Source organism: Urocampus carinirostris, chromosome 6 (assembly GCF_059441175.1).
Source record: "Urocampus carinirostris isolate Australia breed hairy pipefish chromosome 6, RoL_Ucar_1.0, whole genome shotgun sequence".
In the NCBI taxonomy this organism is placed as follows: Eukaryota; Metazoa; Chordata; class Actinopteri; order Syngnathiformes; family Syngnathidae; genus Urocampus; species Urocampus carinirostris.
The window spans coordinates 24,851,500-24,868,136 of record NC_142354.1 but is presented as its reverse complement, the minus strand read 5'-3'; the positions used below and the strand labels follow the sequence as shown (position 1 = coordinate 24,868,136).

Genomic DNA, 16,637 nt, shown 5'->3' with positions numbered 1-16,637 from the left:
AGTTTAATATATCTGTTCTAGCAGCAACAGCGATATTAGTGTCAACTCCCCTACTTCATGGCTGTTTTACAACCCAAAACCAGAAATGAAAGTTACTCTAAATTGCTAGTTTTTTTTTTTATTGTTGTTGTTTTTTTGAGGTAGGGAAGTATCTGGTATCTATTAGTACTCAAGTTGAGGATCTGCATCGGTCTGAAAATAAGTAGTCTTGAACATCACTTTGAAAATAATATTTTGGAACCAGTTGATCAACGATCCAGAAGTATTATACAAAATAGCATTCAGCTTTTGGAAAACTTTAAAGTCCAGTTTTTTTAATGCCCTTGAGCCAGGCACCATTTTCACGCTGACATTTTTTTTTTGCCTGCACACGTCTGTGATTTAATTCTACTCTAAGTAGCCGGTCTAAATTGAAGTTCCCATTAAGGAATTATAATCAATGTAATAAATTAAAGTTTCATTCCCGCCAGAATGAATATTTAATAAAACGCTCTGTAATATCTGTAGTACTATATTTTTCCAACAGACAGCCTTTTTGTGTGAATATGACAAACGTCAAGGTGATTTTCATCATTTTTACCTTTCGTAGGATTTTCACTACAATCTTTTAACAGGTACTCTTTACTAACTGATACAATAATCACAACTCTCATAACCATGACAATTACCAGCTCAGTAGCCTAGATGGTAAGGCGCCCGCTTTGAGACTGGGAGGTCGGTGGTTCGCGCCCCGGCCGAGTCATTCCTAAGACTTAAAAAGTGGTCGGCGGCGCCCTCTGTTGGCTGCGGCTGCATCGGCTCGCTACAACGGGTCAGGTGCAATCGACATTTCGTTCTGTGTACATTGTTACACAGAATGACAATACAAGGAAATTATTATTATTATTATTATAACAAGGGCAGAGAATAATCATTGCAACCTTCAGTGAATTTACCAACCCCTGTAGCAACATTTTTGAATAATCAAAATGAGCATCGGAAGAAATGACTTTTTTTTTTAATAGGGGAGTTTTGTGAAGGTTGGGCGCGAAGCAGATGTTCAGCCCCCGGCGTCCAGACACCAAACTAAAACCCGAGTCATAATTTACATTTGATTGGTGAGCAATTATTCGAGACACGACTCGTTGTAAATTAGCAATCAAAAGGCTTTGCATAACACGCCACTTTTAAAGTCAGATGTGGTTTAGTAAGGAGGTTCAAGACCAAAGTTTTCAGTCCGCTATCTCATAGTAAGTCACCACAGACTGCTAATACATTATATTTTGAAAGAAATACTTTTAAATTGCAACATACCATTTTTCGTTAATATTGCATTTATATATTTGTAATTGGTTTTTATATAGTTCCAGGTTATTTGTTTTTAAATGGCTAAGAGAGGGTGGCCGATCCTCATTGAATTGTCTTTATTGTAATGATTATCAATCTTGTAAACATTGTTTGCAATAGATTAGACATGGCGCTCCAGGGTAAACAAGTAATAAAGATTTTAAAGAGAAAAAAAGAGAAAATTCTGTCAGGATAAACAGGCTGAAACAAAATACAATGTAGTGCGATTGCCTTTATTTATGATAATTGTGCAATTAAATAAGTGCAATAACATGCAGTAGAAACAAATCCCCTAATAAGTTGCTAGGTATATATTTTCACATTTTGGTGCAATAACATTGAGCAGCAACAAAAGCAAAATACGTCTCAAGATATATTTTCATAGTTTTTTGCCCTCGTTTAGGGTGGTGATGGCCCTGGGCAAGAAGCTGTTGCTGAGTCTGTTTGTCCTTGTTTCAAGGGATCTGTAGTATTAAACCAGAGAACAATTGGTCAAAAGAGGTGGTGGTCAGTGGAAAAAGACTTGTCTTGATGTTGATGGAGCTGCTGTGGTATCGCAAGCAGCCAATGTCCTCCTGACTGGCCAGAGAGCAGCCGATGATCTTCTGGGCTGCGTTGATTACTCTCTCTTAGCCAACATTGCGAGTACTAATTCTTTAAAAAAATACTTGTTACAGCACCGATACACGGTATTTGTACTCACTCATCCACACCATTCTGGATAGAAAGTATTATTTAATTATCATATATTTTAATTTCAAGCAGCAATTGTATATTAAGTATCTGTAATAAATCTAAAGAATTTAATTTAATATGGTTGACCCAGATTCTTAAATTTTAAACGTAATTGACAAATGTTTAACAATTGAATAAGATTGTGCACTTTTTTACCTAACTCTTTTTGATTTTAAGATTGATTTAAGTGTTTTATGACTCCTAGTTTTTAGTCGAGTTTGTCTTATTTTATCGGTTGTTCAGTTACCTTGAGTGTCATAAAAGGAACCTTTAAGTCCAATGAATTATGATTTTTATTTCCATTTTTCATTGGGGTATTTTTTTTTTTAAACGGACCAAAATATAAAGCTCCCACACGGCTTTTTCTGCTCACTGCTTGCATGCTGGATTTCATTAAATTTAATTGGGCAACTTTTTAAGAGCTTTGCGGTCCACACAGGAGACAGCACGTTTCTTTAAATTAGTTTGTCTTGTTACTTTTTACATAGTATCTACTTTGTTTTTTTCCTTTCTCTCAGTCAATCCTAGACTAATGACATACGCAACCTTATTTTGTCAAAGAACGTGACCATCAAAATCAGCTGTGCGTGTTTTTCTTTATTTTTGGATGAGTAGTTGCGATATTTTTGGCACAATCTTATGGATGCACCTACTTGGACCTACACGAACGGGATGGCAGTGTCAACTTATCTGTTAGAACGGTTTGTTTTTCTCTCTGTGATTGGAGATGGTAAGCAACCTTAATGGGAACATATTATGCTCTACAGACGCTGCCCAACTTATGAACGAGATAGGTTCCGGACGATCGTTCGTAAGTTAAATTTGTTCGCAAGTTGCTTCAGGGCTATAATGTGTATGGAATGTATATTTAAGGTTTAAATACGTATGTGTAAGGCTTTTATAAGTAACCTATATTGTTTAATAACGGAAAAATAAACATGTAATTAAATAACATACTCTATAAAGCTACAAAGCGGACTGAATGATAAAGCATAGTACTGAAAAACAAATCTACACATTAGGCGTTGACACTCTGTGGTCTGTGAAGCCCTTTAAGACTCCTTGTGATTAGGGGGGGATTTTTTAAGGGTTATTGTTCTATCTTCTTGATTCATTACCCATTATCCGTTATCGGTCAGTTCATAATACGCTACAAAGCCTAGGAGCCGGGACTCTTACTCTCAGCCAAAAGGCCAAACTAAGGTCCTAGCCTTAAAGCCTTGCTGCGATCATTGCGAATGCACCGTTCCCGAGTCCTGAGTTAGCGATAAAGATGAATGTAAAAAAGTTAAATTTAACTTAGTTTTGGAAGAGTTGGGCGACTTCCTCCTTCGTGGTAAAAAGTGGATGAAAAAAAGCGATCCAACTATTTTCTTAACCGCATCAAGCTTTCTTATTCCACTTTAATTTCAAAAGAAACCGCTCGCCTCTTCTTTACACTTTAGACCAACCATATTGCATGGATGCACGAGATATTAAACCACAGGTGTCAAACAGGCGGCCCGCGGGCCAGATCAGGCCCTCTAAGGTATTGAATCCGGCCCGCGAGACAACACTCAGAGAAGCGCAAGAGAAAAACAAGCTGCAGGTAGAAATATGTCAACTTGATGTGGCCAAAACCTTGTATTTATTTCTCTCTCTCTCTTTTCCACCCCTTTTCTCCCACTCTCTGTCTCTTTCACTCTCCGTGTCTCTCTTTTTCTCTTCCTTTGTTGTTCTTTGTCTCTTTCTCTCTCTCTGTCTTTTTAACTTCTTTTGCTCTTACTTTCTTTTTTTCCTTTTCTCTCTTTTCTCTTTCTATTTTCCTACCCTTTGCGCTTTCTTTTCTCTTTTCTCTCCTTCTGTCTTCCTGTTTCTCTTTGGATTTCTTTCTTTCTCTCCCTTTCTTTCCCCCTCTCCCATGACTTTTCTCTGTATCTCTTTTGTTTCTCACGCTCTCTCCCTCTCTCTCTTTCTCTTTCTTTGTCCCGCCCTCTCTCCTTTTCCCTCCCTCTTTCTCTTATTTCTTTATCTCTCTTTTTCTTTCTCTTTAATCTACTACTCCGGCCCCCGACAGAATTTTTGTTCTATCGTGTGGCCCCCAAGTTAAAATGAGTTTGACACCCCTGTATTAAAGAATACATATGTCAAAGTTCTTAGGGTGCTAGAAATACAGTGCAGTGTGTTTACACACTAACTAGGAAGTAGAAGCCAGATCCTGGGTGACCTCTCTCAGCGCCATGCGGCGGAAAGAAGCACTACAGTACTGTCCTTGACTCTGAAAAAGGTGCACACAAAATCTAACTTACTGCAATCTCTGAATATTTTTCGACATCCCGAAAAAAATGTTCGTATTTACCGTTTTGAGTAAGTCTAATGGTCGTAAGTAGGGGAGCGTCTGTTTTTCACCTCGATAATGACTAGTCTTGGACTCGCTCCAATAATGAATTCACCCTTTAATAACAACTATGACCTCCTTATTTTGGCTTAAGCGATCATTTCATTAAACATCTACTATATTGTTTCCAATCTTGTTGTTCTGGGTTTTATTGACTTTTTCTGTTTGCTCCTCAGTGCACATCGCTGTGTTGTAAGCAATGCCAAGACACGGAAATCACGACAAAAAATGAGATCTTCAGGTGAGCCAACATGCCTCATTCTTCAATTATTCATAAGTTTTTTTCCCCAGAGGAAACTAATTTTAAAAATTAATAAAGCAAAATGGCGTTGCATTATAGACTTAAAAGGTCTTGATGTTTTGTTGTTGTTGTTTTGCTCATTTTAGATTTATTATTTCTTATTTTGAGATATTGTATCCTTTTTCTTTAACAAAATAATACATACTATGTTAAAAACAAGCAAAATAAATATTGTTGCCCAAAATTATTAATAAAATAACTTGAAATAAGCAATAAATGCATTAAAAATAACGCCACCTGCCGCTTAGACGGTACCTGGTTATTAGAGGTAAGATCGGTCCTAAAAAATCCAGTGGCTGGGTATTAAAGCCCGAACCAGCCCGAGTTTGACCAAATACTGTAAAATTCGGACTATAAGGTGCACCTTATAAGACGCACCTAGTAAATTTAAAAAACAAACAAAAAAACACTTTGTACATACATAAGCCACACGTGACTATAAGCTGCATGTGCCCACATTGAAACATGAGATATTAACAACGAAAGATGGTACACAAAAGGAGTTTTAATAATATACGGTACCTTAACCCTTTAACGTTCTGGTGGGCCGCCCAACTTTTAATAAATAAATATGTGTCCGTAGAATATCACCAGTCACTGAAATACATCATGCCACATATCATTGGAAAGCTTAAACTCTTGGGACTCAAGATATACAGCACTCATTAGAGAAACATCACCATCAGTCTGAAACAACACCCAAAAACTATAAAGCTGGCATAACTCATTTTGTCCCCTGGCAGTCTTCAACTTCTTCAAATGTCCGCGAGAATGGCTTTGCTTCATCAAGGACTATCCATAAAATTCAACCGTGTAAGATATTTATTCCAAAACACATGATCATGCCGACAGATGAACAGAAATCCTCCTTAAACATTTCTACTGCTTTGGACCTTGCTTCTTGCCACATTATTTCCGTTTGCTAATGAACAGAATCTTAAAATTATTTCCAATATGGTAAGTTAGTTCTCCACTTTCGATTGACACCTTTTTCATGATGAGGGTCTGTTCATGCTAGTTTTTTTTCATGCACAAAGTGCAAAGTTAAATTAAACTTGAGTGTTTCTCAACACATATATTCCACCTGTCTCACTCTTACCTTCACTACTCATCATTGCATAAGCCGCAGGGTTAAGCTTGGTAAAAAAGTCCTGGCTTATAGTCCCAATTTTATGGTGACTTTATATGAGAGAGCGAGCCCAAAGCAAACCCGAATTTTCATATTTTTTTTAATTTTGTATGGTCTCCAGAAGAGGATAGGTGATTTGACGGACATACGAGAGAGAAGCCCTGCCTAAACGTAATGATTGCAGGGTTTCCACGGATCCTTGAAGACTTAGAAGGCATTTCATTCATTATTCTAAAATAAGGCCCTAAATGGCATTAAAATGTCTTAAATCCAATTTTCAAAAGTCTTAAAAATACAAACACATTAATGAGATTTGTATTTTATGTATATTTTGCTTGTATCAATTGTGTTTTTTGTTGTTTCCTTGATCAAATTTGATTTCAAAATGCATTAAAAAGGCTTAAATTTAACTTGCCTTAAGCTGTAGGAACCGTGGATTGCCATTTTAGATCGGACCCAAATTTCAGACTGAGTTCAGGCTGGGCTCTGATTTGGGCCTGGGTTAGGGCCTAAGATCTTGCCTCTACTAGTCACTGAATTTACTGGTAGATAGCTGTGCTGGCTACCTGCTAAAATTTGCGTACGCATTGTAAGGCTGCTATGTGATTCGGTGTCGCACATTGAAATGAAAAAAATTGAGCATCCAGTTGAAAAAATGAGCATCCGATGGCTATGGTCCGAAGAACCGGTCTTAAACAAGTCAGAACTCATATGCTACCTGTATACAGTACATGTTCTTCAAAAGATAAAATAATTTAAAATAAGAATAATTTTTCTTAAAATGAACATTTTCTGCCAATTTGTGGTGCACTACTAAATAAATTATTACTCTGATGGCAGGGAATTATTTTTTTTACGTGTACCTCTACATTGATTTTTTAAATTTTTTTAGTATAACTTAGCAAAATAGCGCTCTGGATAGCTCGCCACTCGAATCACCAACAATGAAAATGCAATGACAAAAGACATGACAACGGCACTCACTATATTTTTTTTTTCTCAAAACTTTATTTAACCTTGGAGAACCCACAGGTCATAATTTTCCAGAAAACAAATCTTTTCTTGTTCTCCAGGGTTAAACAAAGAATACGACATCTTTGTTCGCTAATTATAATAATTTACTTCATTCAATAATTTAGCTATATAATCAAATATTTACTCCAATGTGTTTCCCATCAAATTTGAATACTTCATTTCAAATAGAAAATAAATCTCTTTGTTCATTATTGTTTAATTCAAACTCTCTTTTAAACCGGAGTTACAATTAGAAAATATACTTAGAATTTTCTTACCTCATTGATGGTTGTTCATTTTGCACGGTTAAAATTTTTCTCTATTTTTATTCAAAACATTTTGTTTCAATAAGCATAATTTCATACTATCAACAAAAAGAGACAACTCTAATCTAATCTAATTTTAAGTAAATTCTTGATTTTCTCGAGAAACAAGATAAAAAATCCTGTTTTCTGCCAATCTAGTAATTTGTTTTCTAATGTGGCTCAAGACGGAAACACCAACAAAAAAAAAAACATGGGGTTGTATATTTTTAACAATACAATTTTCCACTTTGTCTTTAGGACCTTGCTTCACACGCTGCAGACAAGCTCATTTCTCATAAATATCTGCTAATGAACGAATTAGCCCCGTCAAGCCTCATATGCAATTCTATACTTAGTTGGTTCCCTAGCAAGATTATGTTACATCATCCACGCGGCCCCAACCTTATGTAAGTGCGACGTGACACTTCATTTGTGTCACAGCTTTGAAACAGTGCAGACGTGCTGGAGACAAACTTTGTGAACCTGGCTCCATTTGAAATAATTGTATTCAATGACTTTTGATGTGTTCGAAAACATTTTTTCAACAAATTTATGATCTTTTTTTTAATTATGGTTTTGTCGGAGTATGTCGGAAAGTGTGTCCATGACGGGCCATGTTGCACTCTCTGTTATTCTCTCGGGTCTGACAGGGTTTCGTATGGGTGCTTAAAATCCTTGAAAATGCTTAAATTTTAATGGTGTGTTTTCAAGGATTGAAAAGTTTGGGTGAGGTGTTTGTAAATACTTGAAATTGTTACTATGTTTCTTGACAAGTGTGCTTAAAAATAACACCCACACTGTTCTCTGATGGCTTCGCTTTGCCATTGCATTTCTTCTCCCCTAAACGGCTGATGGCATTAGTTTGTATGGTACTGCCCTATAAATCATCATCACACCCTACAGGTCGCGTTCAAGAGGACAGGTACATGCCACACCCAAACAGGCCACTACAAAGTGTGTATTAGTGCAAGGATTACAATCAATTTTAGACATTTATTCTTGGCCATATATACAATTAAGAAAGCATTTCCCAGTGTTCAATTGCAATGGGAAGAACTTCCTGCAACTGAAAATATAAGCTACATAATACCTTCATTTTAGCAAGACCTACAGGGGGAGACATTTGTCTTAAAAACAAGATTCAAGATTTACTCAAGATCTAAAATCATATGTCTTGATAAATGCACACGCAAGAAATAAACTGGCATTTGTAAATCGCAGATATATTTATGGCTCTACAAACTACATGACTCACACTTCTTTAAATGGTACTGGAGAAATTGGAAAATTGACTTTAAAGTTTCTCGAAAAATGCTTGCATTAGGCCCTCAAAAGGGTGTATGATTCCTGTTTTTCAGAGCTGGCCTCACATGTTTCGTAAATGGGATTCGCCATTTTGAAAGCATTGTGCTCCTTCAATGACATCGCAGCTTTACAGCAAATAAGCCAGATGGGTTTACTTTGAGACAACATTTCTCGAGTCCCCTAGCGCATGGAGTATTTTGTAACATATTTGGATGATTGTTGGGAGGAACACTACAAGTTTTGTGCCTGAATGAAAAAAAAATGTTTTGGAAAAACTTCACAAAATATTGACGTTGTCGTGTCTTTCATCTTTCAGCTTGTCTCTGTATGGCCCCATGGCTGCGTACGTCAACCCTCACGGTAACGTCCACGAGACTCTGACCGTCTACAAAGCAAACAACCTCAACCTGGTCGGCAGGAGGTCCACACTCCATAGCTGGTTTCCGGGGTAACCTCTCTGTGGCTTGTGCACCCCGCTGTGATAAGTTAATACTGAAACTTGTGAATGACTCACAAGCGGCGTCTAGCTTTTCCCTGTGACAAAAGTCGAGTAGCCAAGAATCAAATTGCTTCCCTGTCAAGTAGTACTATAGTTATACAAGATTTATGCAACGACCTTTGGAAGCCAAGGTGGATTACGGAGCGATTACGAAAACAAGCACATATTTTTTATGATGCAAATGAGAGCTGCGTCGAGTAAAACGTGAGCCCTATATTTCTCGATAACAGAGCCAGGGCACCCATACTGTGGGGAATAGTGCCAGATTGCAACTCAATTATGGTCTTTGCAGTAACAGACCAAGTTACTTGCACTTGTCATTGCTCCTCAAGGATTAAGGGAAACTTCAGTTACATGACAATGACTTCAATCACTGTTTTGCAACCAGTTCAGGTTGTCCCCTGCCCACTGACTAAAGATTGCCGGGATGGGCTCTAGCACCCTCTCGACCCTACTGAGGATGAGTGGAGCAGAAAATGGATGGAATGGATGTTCCACTGTTGTGAAATTCGGATATATAGATTGAGGGCTTGATTGGTGGGTGAAAAGGGTGAAATATAGTGAGTACATAGTCAATATAGAATCAAATACTGTCAACACCCCATTCTGCTATGTATTTTTTGACTAAATGGTTATTTTTGCTGGGGCCTCCACCTTCTTATTATTGATTTGTTTACGGGCAGCAGCTCGATTTCCTTCAACTGCCAAAGTGATCGCTTTTCACTTAAATGCCGTATCATATGCTTATCTTCTAGTATTTTCCTTTTGGATGAGGGTTAGTTCAAGTGACTGATTTACAATAGCGAAAGTTGTGGTTAATGATACAATTTAATCTCTGTGCACTACTCAATGATTTTATTGGTCTACTGTTAAATAAATTACATAAATAAAAAAAACAATAATAAAGCCATAGTGTTTAAAATGTAGCAAAAAAGTAGCAGTTTTTGGTCCAGAATTTACAGTACTTTTTTTTTATCGTCGCTGTCAAACGTAAATCTGAGCTTCTTGTATGATTGCATGACATTTTTTTTATTATATTGATGATCTATAATAAAATAGTGTATTTCTTTCTAAACACCATCAAAATAACAGCAATAATAATACAATGTTCAATTATATTTCTTGGTTCAAAGTGATCTGACTATGAGTTTAACGCTGCCTAATCACAGTTATTATATGTGAGTCAATTTCCATTACCCACCCTCCCAATTCTGACTATTAGTTCTATTTCAGAAATCGCCTCAATGAAACAAGTCTGCCAAAAAAATCAAAAAGGAAAAAAAAGTTCATAACCCATTATTAAAGCTTTAGTGCTCAAGAGAATTTTGGAGGGATTTGGACTGCGCCAAGGTTGCTCTTTGTCACCGATTATGTTCAAACTTTCATGATGCAGCTGTGGTGTTGAAGGGGTCTGGTTCTGGGCCTTCAGCATTGCAGGCCGGCATTACATATCGAATGATTAATCATTGCATATGTGCCGTAAATGTTTTTTGTAACAAACAGATGCACAGTGGCTCTTACTGTAGTCTCAATTTCATGTGCTTTGTGGTCCTGTGTGCCTATGGATAAAAAATATATAACAAAGGACTATTTTTAGGGTGTGCGCCTTGTAGTGCTAAAAATACTGTAGTTTTTTCCCACACATACCTGCAGAGCTTACAATATTTTAATCACCAATTCCAAAAAATGAAATATAATTCCACCTGGATAGATCCTGATTGGTCTCTTCTTCTCTTCCTCAGATACGCTTGGACAATCGCCCAGTGCCGTAACTGCGGCTCTCATATGGGTTGGAAGTTCACCGCCACCAAGCAGGATTTGTCCCCTCCTCGTTTTTGGGGCCTGACCCGCTCGGCTCTGCTGCCCCGCATCCCGCCGGACGAGGGCGAGGACGGCCCTGATGGATCTCGCGTCTTCTCCCTTTAAATGACTTCCTGTCCTCATGTTAAGAGAAAAAAAAACTCCTGCCTGGTTTGTGTTGCCTACAAGTCATCGCTACAATGTTTGCTATCTCCTGTGACAGTAAATTGCATCAAATTTTCACATACAAAACACAGTAAAAGGATAATTAAGCCACTCTTTTTTTGATTTTACAAGTGTCAGTGCAAACAAAGCCCCCGATAATAGGTTATTGAGCACAAATGACCTCTCCCCTTCAAAAAAAGGGTCAATTTGTTAAAAATAACTAAGATTAGACAATTTGGTTCAAAAGTAACGTGAAGTATTCTGTTTCTTTGCTTTAAATGAAGATATACTAAACCTTTTTGATTAAAATATATATATTTATATGTCAACCAGTTTAGAACAGTGCCTTGCAAAAGTATGAAGCCCCCAGGAACTTTTGGACATATTGCCCCATTTCAGGCTTAAACTTATAGATAAGTAACTATCAACAGAGGAATCTACCTAATGTGAGACACAATCGGTTGTTGTTCTCACAGGTGATCCTGTGCCCCGTTATCAGGACCCTTGCAGATTCCAACAGATTTGCCTGAATTGCCCTATATTTGCCTCCATCCATCTTCCCATTAACTCAAATGATCTTCCCAGTCCCTGCTGGAATAAAAGCAACTCCAGAGCATGATGCTGCCACCACCATGTTTGACAGTGGGGATGGTGGTTTTATGATGATGTGCAGTGTTACTCTTACACCAAACGTAATGCTTCACGTTCAGCCCAAAATGTTTTTGGGTCCCATGTGACCAGAGCACCCTGTTGCACATGTTATTTATGTCTTCTGTGTTGCTTTTTGCAAACACCAACGGGCAAATTTATTGTATTTTCTTCAGAAAGGGATTTCTTCTTGCCACTCTTACATAGAGGGACGATTTTTGCAGAGTATGACTCATAGGTGTCTAATGTACAGATTGGCCAACCCCAGCTATGTATGTCTGTAGGTCACCCAATGTGATCATGGTTGCTTCTCTGATTAGTATTCTTCTTGGTTAGGCAGAAGCTTAGACTCTAAAGCTTAGATTGACGGCCAGGTTTTCAGTGGTTTTATGCTGCCTCAATTTTGTTATTGCTCGCCCAGTGGTCCGGGAAATGTCTAAATGTTGAGAAATCGTCTTGTACATGTCCTGCTTTAAACTTTTCCACAACTTTATCCTGGAGCTGCCTGGAGTGTTTTTTTTAGGTCTTTATAACGCTGTCTGTTCTTTATTGTCTCCTTACGTAGACCTCTGAGCCCATCACACAAGTGGTGCATTTAAAATGAGACATAATGCCACACCGATGCACTCTGTTTGTCATTGTTATCTATGTCGACAATGGATTCAGAAGTCATCAGGGAACTGATACTTTTGCTAGGCACTGCAAATGAGCCTAAAATGGGCTTACCCTACAGAACCACCCCCAAAACTGTTTAATTTAGTTAAGAAAGTCCCAAGTGAATGTGTCGCTTTGTACAAGACAACCCAGAAAATTGGGGCATTTTTATCATATCATATCAATAATGTTAAGGTGTTTTATGAGTGTGCAGCTTTAAATAATTAATATGAACATTAGCAGCAATACTCCCAACCAAGCACAAAGGGACTCTTCTTCACACTGCAAAAAGTTATCATGTCGTGCCGTGTTATTGTTCTGCTTTCTGAGATGAAAAATAATTGTCTTCAATTTTTGCGTCTGCCAAACACGATAAGTGAGAGTGACCTGCAGAAGCGTCCTCTAAGTATTCATAAACTAAGCGAATCTGAGTTAAAGCAGACAGTGCCTCCTGTGTTTTATCCTCAGTACACTCCTGGGCTAAGCCATTATCGCCAGTGGTGAATTGATACAACAAAAGTGAGCAGATATCAGTTATTGATTCACACATTTCAAAGTGTTACTATAAAACACTGAACTGGTGCTGCTCCAAGCCCATAACACTGTGTATAGTGTTAGCACATTCACCTAATATGCGAAAGGTCCCCGATTCGAGACCGGGTCAAAACATTGGTTTGCCTAGAGAGGGATGGGTGCCACCAGGCTGTACTTGACCAAGGAAATGATGCCCCCAGACCCTTGTGGTTAGAGGATCCAACAAACCAACCTATATATTTTTATTATATATAAATATAATATACCCCGCGACCCTACTGGGGATAAGCGGTGCAGATAATGGATGGATGGATATATATTATAAGGGCGGCACAGCGGCTGGGTGGTGAGCGGGCATCCCCAACGTGCAGAGGTTCAGTGTGGAGTTTGCATGTTCTCCCCATGCTTGCCGGGGCACTCCGGTTTTATATATACATATTTAATTATCATCTTGCTCATTTCAAGCATTAAGTTTCTTGTCTTTTTTTTTACTTTTGGGGTTAAAATATAATTATCTTTAAAACTTTTTCAATTATATTTCAGAATTCTTTCCTCTTAATTTTTTTAACTAGAAACCCAAATTCAAATACAATTCAATCCCTCGCTACTTGGCGTTCCGTACTTCGCGGCCTCAATATATATTATACGATCCACTATCCCCAATCACTTATTGATGCGGGGCCTGACAGTGTATTTTTGTAAGGCTTGGCGATTCTTTTTGGCGGTTCTCTCCACCCAAAAGTGAACTGCACCTGTGTGGCTGGGATCCGTTATCCCCAATTGCATATTGCTATGAGTGGATACTAGTGGGGCGGACTTCTGTCGAGCCTACACGCCCCCCCCTTTTTTTGTTTTTTTTTGCTGTTACTGTATTTCTGCCTAAAATGTACTACACTCATGCAGCCAAGATCCATTATCCCCAATCCTATATTGCTGCAAGCAAGGACTGGCAGAAGACACTTTAGTCGAGCGTCAGGCCTGAATGGCAAACAAAATTAGGAGCATTTTTTTTCTTTGGTTCAGGCCCTGAAGTGTCCAATTTGGCCTGTCTAAAAGGAACTGCACTGTTTTGGCTGTGATCCCCTGTAAACTAGTGCTGAGAGGATGTTGGGAGAGCAAATCTGTATAATATGTGGCGACTCGTTTATCCGCATAAAATGAATTGCAACCGTGCAGCCACAATCCTGTGTCCTCAGCCAACTATTGCTGCGAGGGAAGGACGGTAAAGCTCATGCTCAAAATTTGGGGGGCTACTTGCGAGATTTTCGCACAACGCGGGGGTTCCAGCTCTCAATAACTGCGGTAAACGAGGCATTACCATATAATGAAATTGGCATATCATTTTGCTTGTTTTAATTATAAATGGATGTGGGAATATGCAATTATGTATTCAAATTATGTTGTTATTGTTTTTATTTTATTTTTTTGTAGGTTCTTAAGTCAAAACTTCTCATTGAAGTTCTGGTTAGAACGCGTACTGCAGTTGTTTACCGCCAGATTGATAACACCTAAAATAGCTGCCTGTTTCCGTAAGAATTGCCTTCCTTAGTTCCAAGAAATCAGGGGAACCAGGCCAACTCTCCTTTGACAGTTATACTCTTTTTCAACAAATCTGGCTGTTCTGTCAATATACGCTACATTGACAAGCTAAAGCCTAATTACAGAAATGCTTGGTTTCTAATCATGTTTGAACATAATACAACCGACATGTTGACTGTCAATATTGATGGACTGACAACCTGTTGAGTGCGACATCTGCTGCCAGTGTGAAAATGATGCTGCTAGCTGTTACAAAGAAAACATCCTATTAAAATCATAGCCTGTGTCAGCCACGTGTGATAAAATCAGCTACATCCTTTGTTTAACTGGTGACCCAATTCCATCTCGGAAATGATGTAATTGAATTTATAAACGGGAAAAAATGATTTTGTCAACATACCGGCTGGATGTTCATTGGACCTGTCCTATTCAGCGTAAAAGCAGAACTTTTAAGGTTAAACAAAATGTGTTCCCGGATCTTCTTTTCCTCCCATAGGAAATAAACTAAGGTGGACATAAAATCTTTATTAGCACAGTCAAATGTAATGTGATATTGTGAAATTGCCCTGTGAGGATAGTTCACAAACTTTTCTAAATGTAGAAAACAAAACGCTAGCCTTTACTTTGCTAACAGCACATAAAATTAATCCTGACTTTTAAACTGTCTTGCTTTTTTGTGTGGAGCGCCATTCACGCCAAATTTTTGTTTATGTGTAAAATGATGTTCCATTTGTGCAAAAATTCCGCCATTGCGTAGGATCACGATGTAATTTAACATCGGTTAGTGTTGTTTGCAACTGTCAATTGTGATTTCTACTCGCACACAATTTTACAAGTGCACAAATACAACTGGAGCTGATAAGAACTCAAGCAACGACAATTATCATATGCACACACTGTCACAGCAAATCACAACTAACGTGCTGACAAGATGACATTGAGCGCGGTTAAGTTTATAGTTCCTTAGACACTTAAAATAAGGAAAGAACAGGAGAAGACTATAGAAACAATGTTCAAGATGCCAAAATCCCAATCTGGTATTAAGGTTCTCCCTAGAGTCCTTTGTTTTTATTAAATCTCCTTGTCACAATCAGATGGATTGGGAACACCTGTGCTCAGGTTTTGGCGCCAACAGCCAGGACAGCTGATTGGCGCACCCTGTCCATTTAACTCCTCAGCTTCCGGAATCAAGTTGTCTGATTGTACTCATGCTACCTGTTGCCTTCAGCTCAGTAAGCCCGTACGTCTGACTCTTTGCCTGCTCCCTGTTTTCTTCTGATTGAAAGGAAGGAATAAAATAACTAAAAACAATCTTTTTAAATCAAAACTATTTCGCTAAATAAAAGGCAATTTGTTTTATGGCTATATCTACAAATACATTAAAGATTAGATGTGATTACTATATAGACAGGCTTGTATATTCAAAGTTTAACTATAAAACATTTTTATTGTTTTTCTTATTTAAGATCATCTTAATAAAATATGTCTTTAAATCTAATGTCAGTGGTGTGTATTATTTGACCACTATATGTCACTGTCTAATACAGTAAGAACAAAAATAAGTGCTAAAAAGCACAGGGAAGAAAACAAACCACAAAGACCTAAAGTGACCAAAACGCACCATTTTGCTTCTCATTTATATGCCCAGCCCTTTTGAGGTTTTGGGGTACCGGTTGCAACGATATGGCGGAAAATTATGACGACTCCTTTTTGGTGAGGCTCATGTTTTGTAAAATAATGCAAATCTCTCCGGCCTACGAGTATTTTTTTTAAATGCACGTTTGTATGATAATTCTTGTATTTTTATTATTATTTAAATCACTTTTTTTTTTTCGTAATAAAGTGAAGGTTTTTTTTTACCACTTGGAGGCGCTAAATAATACACACTGTCCCTTAAAAATAACTTAAAGAATCTATTTATTTTAAAACATTTTTTGCATTGCTTGTGTCAGGATGACTGATTTATAAAACCTGTGTCCGCTCGTTTGGCGCCAGCCGCTGCCGGATTCCTGATTCGTTCCCCGTCCTACTTAAGATCAGTCCTTTCACTCGCCTGTTGTCAGTCCGTCAGCGAACCTCTGTTCCTATAAGGGAAGCATTTAACTCGGACTCCTGCCGGTCCCGCTTTTTCCACCCGTTTTCCAACCGTCCGTTCCTGATTTCCCCGTTTGTCTCCGGCTACGACCTGTTTTTTGACTCCACCACATTTTGATCTCCGGTCCCGGCTTCCGACTCGTTTTTTGATCCCGACCACGTTTTGCTCTCCTGTCCCGGCTATCGACCTGTTTTTTCCCTCTTCGACACCA

At 38.2% G+C, this 16,637-nt stretch overlaps 1 protein-coding gene across 1 annotated transcript in view; it reads left to right on the top strand.

Annotated features, from left to right (window-relative positions):
* Window positions 1-14,624, top strand: part of crbn (cereblon) — a 28,006-nt gene extending 13,382 nt beyond the window's left edge. The window contains exons 9-11 of the mRNA XM_088338405.1: window positions 4,615-4,679; window positions 8,809-8,940; window positions 10,734-14,624. Of these exons, the coding sequence (XP_088194531.1) occupies window positions 4,615-4,679; window positions 8,809-8,940; window positions 10,734-10,917 (381 nt within the window). The 3' untranslated portion in view covers window positions 10,918-14,624. The remainder of the gene's footprint in view (window positions 1-4,614; window positions 4,680-8,808; window positions 8,941-10,733) is intronic.
* The last annotated feature ends 2,013 nt before the right edge of the window (window positions 14,625-16,637 follow it).